The 8,887-nt window shown below is 46.5% G+C and overlaps 1 protein-coding gene across 1 annotated transcript; it reads right to left on the bottom strand.

Annotated features, from left to right (window-relative positions):
- Positions 1 to 1,178: 1,178 nt before the first annotated feature.
- meox2a (mesenchyme homeobox 2a) lies at positions 1,179 to 8,311 on the bottom strand. The gene is made up of 3 exons (XM_028980765.1): positions 7,383 to 8,311; positions 4,079 to 4,251; positions 1,179 to 1,998 (listed from the first exon to the last, which is right to left on the bottom strand). The coding sequence occupies exons 1-3, from the start codon at positions 7,945 to 7,947 to the stop codon at positions 1,780 to 1,782; spliced, it is 957 nt and encodes a 318-aa protein (XP_028836598.1). The 5' UTR covers positions 7,948 to 8,311; the 3' UTR covers positions 1,179 to 1,779.
- Positions 8,312 to 8,887: the final 576 nt, after the last annotated feature.

The following is an 8,887-nucleotide window of genomic DNA, read 5'->3' as shown; positions in this document are numbered from 1 at the left end:
CACAAAAACCGAGACGACCTGGGTCGGAATACACAGTTTTAATCCTTTCCAGCATTCAAAACATCAGATTAATACTTCGATTTTCAGAACGGAACAACTTTTGTCCAATTTAAAAACCTTTGTGATAGGACTTCATCAGAACGTCACTTTGCAGACCCCACCATCGCTGATCATTAAGGTAGTACAGTCCCTGTCAGGAGGTTAGGTTGGGTTGGGTTAAGGTTAATGTTATGTTAGATTAGGGGTTAAGGTTATGTCAGGTTAGGTTAAGGCAGTTTGAACCACAGCAATTGACACTTGGAAACACTTTGAAAACCATATAGTATGAAATCAGGAGCAGGTTAATCACTAAAGATAAATTCAAAGTTTCTCAGTGAGAGGTTTCAGCCAGAAATAAATGTTAAAAGGAAAACCGGGGTACAGTCACACCACCACAAGAGCCTGTGATCTCTGACCTTGCTTCATTATTTTCGTTATCGAGTGCCGGTTCATTTGGGCCTTCTGCCTGATGAAGTCGCTAAAGAAATCTAACCGCTGAAACTAGTTGGGACATGAAGGCAGTTCTGGAAAACCTTGCTGTTTTTGACTTTGCGCATTTTAAACACATTTTTTACGTTTTCTTTCCCGTTAAAGGAAAGCTTCTCTCAAAAGGAGCGAGGCGAAACGAGGTCCGAAACAGAGCAACAGATAGCGAGACGCCTCGGCGTATTCCACACTCAGTTTTACAGTCACACTGAGCAAATACTTGACCTGCCAGACGCAGACAGCATCTGATCGCAGGATTCCCAGGATCATGGCAGGTTGCATGCCGCTGACCGGCACATGTGCACGGCGCTACGGCACCTACTTAATTAGAATGCGTGCGCACATGGACGACGACAGAAAGCTCAGGCCTCAACGTGATTTTCTAATAGAAAATGATCCTTTTGCACATTCGCCTCGCCATTTCTGGCAGGAGTCCCGACCCTGCCTGGGGGAAGAGTCGAGTTTAGCCTCGCCTCCGCTGACAGCGCGCCGCTCTTTCTGCGATGGTTTATTCATGGCCAATCAGCACTGGGGCCAGGCATACATTAACACAACACTGAATAAAGATTTGATGCACGTTTGGGTTTGGCCAGTCAGTATAGCTTAGCTGAGCGATTATAGATTTGTCAAAAAAAAGAAAAGGATATGCTGGGAAAACCATATTTTTATTACTTAGTAAGTGGAATACAGTGGTTTATAAGAAAAAAAAACATTTTTTTGTTAACAATATTTACAATAAATTAACTGTATTTGATTGTCCTGTAGTTTTTTTTAATAGTTACAATTTTTAAAAATATACAGTAGAAACCAATGAAGGCAAGTAATCAACAGTGCAAAATCCAAAGCAAAAACCTGCCTTCTCTTCAATAAGGGTGACAAGCGATGTGGAATGTGTAACACTTTCACCAAATCATGTTCAGCTCGCCACGTCCACACAGTTACTTTAAACAAGAGAGAGTTCACATTCACACAATGTCTATTTTTTACGTAAAAGCATCATCCGTAAACAACATTTAAAACCCTGACCTTCTGAAGGCACCGTATAATATAAAACGTATTAATTGTGATATGAAACATATATCTGTTCAACGCCTGTTTTCTGTGTATTTTTACGGGTCATTATCATTCTGCTACAGGCCGCGAGCGTTCGGAGGGCCCTTTCAGGACTCGTCCTGATCCGCGTGCCAGGCCGGGAGGGAAGCTTGGCTCGCTTTTTTTCTATTTCCCACAAGAACGGATAGAGGGGCCCGTGCATCATAAATGGGCGTGGTCGGAGCTCTGGTCGCTGTCGCGGCTGTCTTCGTTGGCGAGCGACTCGGCCGGGTGGTGGAGTCCCGTGAGGCTTGGCAGTTCGGAGGGCAGCAGCGTCCCCTTTTTCACGTTGACCAGTTCCTTCTCTCGCGCCATGGCCCCCTGTTGACCCCCCTTAACACGTTTCCACTTCATCCTGCGGTTCTGAAACCACACCTTCACCTGAAATGGCAAGCCGCAGACGCAGGATATCAGCCAGAGCACAGGAGGCAAATACAACGTCAAACACAGAATTGTATTTATGCACATATCTTTTTTTTATTAACATTATCTAATTTTATTAAGTTTCCAAAGTGTAATTAAGATTTAAAATTGAATTATGACCTGTACCATGACCCCTGTGTCATGAAACCGGTCGTGTCATAAGTCGCTGAGTGTTAAAAGTGACAGTGGAGGGAGGGGAGCATAATTCCAGCAGGATTCGTGAAAGTCGTCACAGCAGTGTGGCTGGATCTCGCGCGGTGACACGTCCCTGGAAATCTCATCCGCGGCGCTGGCAGGTGGCCGCGCAGTAAAATTAGATGTGGTGCCACCTATTCTGTGGCACGATGCTCAAAGTCAGGGAAACTTTTGCTGCTTCCCAAGACGTTGGGAGGAGGAGGAGGGTGAAATGGAGGGAGCTGAAGGATTCTCCCTGTGCAGCTATTTCCATATCGGAAATAATATGCCGGTCCCATTTCTGCTCTGCGGCACCAGGCACTTTCTGCTTTTCCTTACTCAACAAGTCCCTCCGTATTTACGTCCCCCGAGAATGATGATCAAGCTGTTGCTTAAAATGTTGGACGCAGTCAGGACCACGTCTTAGCCACTGGGGCTTATTTTAGGGCACGTCGTGGGCATCACATGATCAGGACGTCAACATACAAGACTAATATTTGCGTTTAGAACCGGGCTCCTGGTTCTCTGCCCTCGTCCAATGGCTTGTTGTGTCTCGGTGCATTTTGAGACGCAACAAAGTTTGTTTTTTCAGACGTAACACGTCTGGTCGGCCTGGGAAAAGGTGTGAATTGTTTTGGCTGAAGCAGGTTTACTGTAACTCAGCTATCAGTTACGATACAGACCACCCAGTCCCCTTAACGTCAATACTGTAAGTGGACTGTCCTTAAAATACTTCTGCAAGCGTTGCAATTTGCAGCGAGGGCCACAAGCTCCGCTTTTCTGCAGGGCTGCAGCACGTTTTGGCTACAGGCTCGATCGTTAACGATTGAATTACTCCGTGTACCCAGACCTCCCTGCATGCCGGCGAGACTTGATATTCGCATCGTTGCGGGACAACGGCGCCCCGGTAATTTGTTTTCGCGATCGGGGCCTGGTGCAGCATGTTAAGTCGCAGCTCCTTTTGGTGCCATTCGCCATGTTTTCCCCCTGCGGGGCTGCGCTGAGGGGCCCGCGGAGGTTCGCACAGGGATCGCATGGCAGGCAGGCTCACTTACAGGGCGCCTGTGGAGCACACGACCCTTGAGCAGAGACCGGGCAAGAGGGTTAAAGAGAAATACCACCAACGCTGTAACAAGTGAAAAAGCTGCTAACCAGGCTTTTACTGCACTATATTAATCAGATAGTGATTACACTTTATTAATCAGTAAGTTAGACAGTAAAAACAAAACACATCTTTGCACCACTTGGATTAGGAGTTGTTAAGAGGCGGAGAAATGACTTCCTGTGAACGAAACATCTGGAATATGGTACAGTGTGGGCTCACACAAAGCAAAAGCTGGCGTCCAATGGGCCTATTGGCATTGTGGTATATTTTCCCAGTAGTGTAATATCACCGATCGTCTGCACGTTCGTAGTGTCCATGGCCCTGCGATCTAGAGAATAAAAAACTGAGGGGAACCGTGGAGAGAGCGGGGAGACGGACGCTGTGCTATGCCTTGGACTGGAGGGGTTTTAAATTGTCTAAAATCAGGAATTAGGGTGTGTGAGAGCTTCTCCCAATTTAAAGTTGTTTTTTAAAATAATATTGAGTCTCAGTGATAATTACACACCAACTAAAAGGCCTTGGTGGGTACACTAAAAAAAATGATTTGTTGGATTAACTTAATTTAACTATGACACCTATTCCCACACATTTGCCATTATGCTTTTTGCCATAGTTTTGAATATCATAATAGCAAATAACATAATTGAATGAAGTTAACCCAACGAATAAATTTTTTGAGTGTAGTTAGTTGCTTCTCTCCCAACTAGCAAGTAGCTCTTTCTTATTTGGATCAGTTTATTTCTGTAAGTTTGGACCAACCTGTCGTTCTGTCAGGTCGAGGTTGACGGCGATCTCGTACCGCCGTAGTCTGGTCAAATAGTTGTGATGAGCGAATTCCGCCTCAAGCTCACGTATCTGCTCCTTGGTGAATGCCGTCCTCTCCTTCCTAGGCTTGCTGCTCACTTCCGTCTTGTAACTCCCATCTTGGGACTCTATGAAAACCAAGCAGAAGACGTTTAGAACGGCGGCCAAAACACATGCCGTTCCTGGAATGATTTGGAAGCCGGAAATCGGTTTTCGGATGCTGTATGTCACGTCGAGGAGCAGGAAAAAAGCACCGCGAATGTGCTTGAAGGTGCTGCCACTCATCGTTTTACGGTCCAGACGTTGTTTATGCAAACTCAAAGTAGCGGGAAGGCCCCAGGAGTGAGTGTTCGCGCGTTGGCTCTGCATCTCCCCACACCCCGCGCCAATGTGGAGTTCATTTTACTTACACTTAATGGAATTTGCCTGCTGCCCTCACACTTTTAATATGGAACCAAACTGTTCTGCAGGATCTGTAAAAAGATACGTTTCCTTCGTTTATTTATCCCAAAATCTTTACGAGCGCGTCGAGTCGCAGGCTGCCAGCTCTGTGTGTGAGTGTGTATTCCCCCTAGTATAACCCACGTTATATTGTTAGAAACTGTAATAGTGGCCCAGGCTGGATGAGCGCCTTTAGAAACAGGTCCAGCAAGAATGAAATGGGGAAGAATGAAGAGAAAAGCGGACTGAGGGTGGGTGTTTCCGGGGGTGGTGGAGCAAGAAATACCGTCACACCTTGATTCATCCGTGGCGGCAAAAAGGCAAACTGTAAATAGACCTGAATGTGCAACGGCTGCATGACACCTTATGACAGCTCAAACATGGCTTTCAGCCAACCTATCTGTCAAGAATTTGTCCGCAATGTCAATCCAGTCTCTTAAGACATACTTACAATCAGAGAAACACAGTCATAGTGTGGGAAAAGACGGCCGGGCCGAGTTAAAACAGAGTCCCCGGCTTTACGAGGCAGCCGCTACACCACAGCAATTAGGGCAGCACTTTAACTTTCATCTCTCCACAAAAAGAGCGAGGCGTCGGAAAAAAATACGCCACTCTCATGAGCCGGCCTGAGCACCCACCGCACTGATCCCAGGTCAGCCAACACTTTATTATTTAAGCACCACCTGGGAGGGGCTGCGTTCGAAATGTGAAACACGCTTGACAGGCCCGTACTACTGATGTGTGCGGCGAAGTTTTCAGTGGTCTTTTTAGACCTTCGGGCACCGTTCTGGAATTATCACTCTAACTTGAGTAAAAAAAAAAAAAAGTGCGAGTGCCCAGATCCAGATGCCCGTTCTCAATTACCATCAAAAAAATCTTTCCGTTGTCACATTTTCCAGAACATTTGAAATGTGCGGCACCACAATTTCAGCAGATCTCCAGGATCTGGAACTCCCCCGTCTCCCGTCCACACTTTGGTTTTCAGCTTCAGTGTCAGTTACGCAACAGCGCTCTGACCTACTGAGGTCACTGAGAGCACAGTTACTGACACTGTATTTATTATTCATAAGTATTCCATAATGGGACCGGAATTAGCTGAAAAATACGTTCTGTCTTTCTCCGCTCACGTGTAAACAGAATGACTGACTCGTGTTAATTAGTCCAGAATAGTGGGGAACAAGTGCAGGAGGAAGCTGCTGCAAAAATCTAAAAAGGATGTAACTCAGATGCACCCCCTGGGCAGGAGCCCAATGTCAACACAGGCTTACCAGCAATATTTGTCCCATACGAAGAAAAATCGACCGGATGGAGCCGGTTTTACTTTGTTAAAAGCATTTTAAATAAATGTTCTGTTATTGAAAGTATGTTACAAATACTAATTATAATATATTTAACTAAAATATATACAGATAGGTAATTAATATGTTTTATATTTAGTATTGACATATTAATTAATTGCTAATAATAGTAATTATTATTGCTGTTGTATTTATTTGCAAAACCATTATTATTATTGATTTGTTATTATTACAAGTGTGCAGATTGTTGTGGCAAATTTCCCATGTTTTCCGAACACAAAGACCAAAGCGAAGGAAATGTCGGGCATCTGGCATAAACATTTTGCTGTGCGTGGCGGAGAGGCTCTTTGAACGACTCATTTGTCATGTGCCGTGCACCGTAAATTCCCTCAACTACATCCTGTAGACCAGCGCTGGGCGCAGAGCGAGTGCGGGGCTCCACCGCGGCTGACGACAGTTCATTACGGGGGAAATGTCAGTCAGTATTTAAGTGGCGCTGCTCCACGGTGGGTCGTCAGGTGACGAGCACAATGGCCACCCCAGCATGCAGAGGTCTAGGCCACGTTCCACCAGACGTCGTGGAAAAACGGCTTTCCTGACACCGTCAGACTCTTTCCATGTCCTATAATTTCCATTCCTCTACATTCCTTTGTACGTTACGTTGTAAATGTTACGTTTGTTCAGTTTCTTAGAATTACAAAATTGAAGCAGGCAGCCGAACTGGCTGTGACAGAAAATCTCAACAAAACCAAATGAACTGAAGTCATCAGTTGTCAATGTCACGTTGGAGAAGATGTGAGATGAGTTACCCTGCATCGAGATGTCCTTTTTTATTCATTTTCTTGAAGCACCACATAACTGTTATATCCCACACCCTCCGCCATAACGGAGGCGTCTGATCTCATGCCTCTGCTACGATTTTACTTTTTCAGTTTAAGGCGCTCAAAGTCTCAGGCGGGACCACGGCCCCTGAAACGCTCCTTTTTGAACTTTTTTTTTAAGCTCTTTTATGGTTTTGATTACAACTGAGATTTAAGTTAAACTCATAAACCGCAGAGATTACATTGTTTTTATATCGATTTGTTAAATGTGTAGAATTTTGTTTACTTAAAATTACTTAATTTCACAGTCTATTTAAATTTTCCCACCGTGACACAACTTTCCATTCAAATAAAACCTCTTGACAACCTTCCAGCGCTCCTTCATAAAACGAATCCAGTTCATTTTCATCTGTAAAACGAGTTTTTAAACCGACATCCAAAAAACTGACGTCGCCACAGAATTAAATGCTTAGCAGTGCTGACTCGTCTACAGTTTATGTTGTTTTTTTACATTTTTTTTTTTTTATGTACCGTGATTCTATTTTCTTCAATCAAAGTCAATTGAAAGGATATAAGGATATTGCTTTACATTTTTATGTATTCTACTGATTAAAACAAACAAAAAAAAGCATCATTTGTGTTGGGTTTTTTTTTCTGAGGGGGGGCATGCGAACAGAATGCCACACCCCAGATCCATACCTGAGTTGTCACATTTCCTTTTGCCATTTCTCTTCTCAGCCTCCGCTGGGGACACCGTCTGCCGGCCGAAGTCCCCGGAAATGCAGGAGGTGCCCGTGGGTGTGTTGCCCCCAAGACTGGGGGTGCTGGCGCAGAGGCTGGGGGTGCTGGGGCCCATGTCCGACGGCGAGGTCCCGGCGGCAGCCTCGGAGCCTGGGAGGCACAGTTCGTGGTGGCGCCCGGCGATGGGCGAGGAGGAGCTGATGGGGGGAATGTGCCAGGCAGACGGGTGCTGCTGCTGGTGCTGATGCAGAGGTGGAGGATGTGCGGCCACCGAGTGGTGATGGTGGTGCTGTGGCCCCAGAGGTCCCCCGCGCTGGTGCTGGCCCCCATCATAGAGACCCTCATCGCCCGGGTACCCGGCGATGATGCAGGATGAGGATGAAGGGGCCGACATCGCCAGGTCGGGGTAGGAGGTGTGGTCTGAGCGGCCGTGCAGGGTGAGCGAGGACTGGGCGAAGGCCGGGTGCAGGGACTGCGCCGACACATGGGGGCTGCGCAGGCAGCTGAACAGTGTGTGATCCATCACACACAAACCCCCCAACAACCCGTCCGGCCTGAGAAAGGTCAGCGGCGTTCCCCAACCACGCAAAAAAAAAACGAAAAAGTTGGAAAAGTTATAAAAATACCTTGCAAAGTAAATGACCCGACTCTTCACCGCATCCACACCCGCGTCCTGAAAACCGGAGAAGTGTGTGCGTATGTATATATGTGTGTGATAATCCCAAGCGTGCAGGCAGTTGCCAGGCTGCGGCCTGTACACAGTGGAGGCCAGGAAGACTCTCGGATGACAGCAGGTCTGGCGAGGCGGCGGTGGTGGCGGCGGAGGCAGGAGGAGCAGGAGAGCGCAGCTCGGCAGCAGCCGCTGGAGGAGACGGAGACTGGTTCCCTGGAACAGCTCTGGCGGGGCGAGCCGGCAAGAGGGACCCTATAAATAGTGTGTAACGTGAGAGGGGAGGCTGGGTCACAGACGCAGCGCTACTGACCACATCCATGCACATGATCGCCTGCACTCCAACCCGCCACAATAAATCTGCACCGTTATAAAATGGGGGAGAAAATATGGATGTATGTATAAAACAAATGGAAAGAGGACAAATGGAAAGCAGGGCAGAGCCTGAATGAGAAAAGTGCGTTGTTTTAAAATTGGGGTTAGGTCCAGCTGACCCCTGCTGTCCTCACTGAGCCCCCTGCATGTAAAAACAAAGGCTTCATCTGTGTGTGTGTGTGTACATTCAGAGGTACATGTTGTCATTGTCGGTCTCAGACATTCCGGAAGTGGAAATACCATTTTATCATCAGTGCTCGGTGAGGAAAGTGGAGAACGGTGTCTAATAGTTTCATGTGTTACATGTTATGAATCACGGTCACCTGCTAAGCACAGAAATGGAAACAGATTGTGGCAGAACTCTTGCCCATCTTTATCCATATGATCATAAAGAAAAAGCATACATATAATCTTACTA

Source organism: Denticeps clupeoides, chromosome 5 (genome assembly GCF_900700375.1).
Source record: "Denticeps clupeoides chromosome 5, fDenClu1.1, whole genome shotgun sequence".
Classification (NCBI taxonomy): Eukaryota; Metazoa; Chordata; class Actinopteri; order Clupeiformes; family Denticipitidae; genus Denticeps; species Denticeps clupeoides.
The sequence above is the reverse complement of the archived record's forward strand: the minus strand, read 5'-3'. Positions and strand labels throughout refer to the sequence as shown.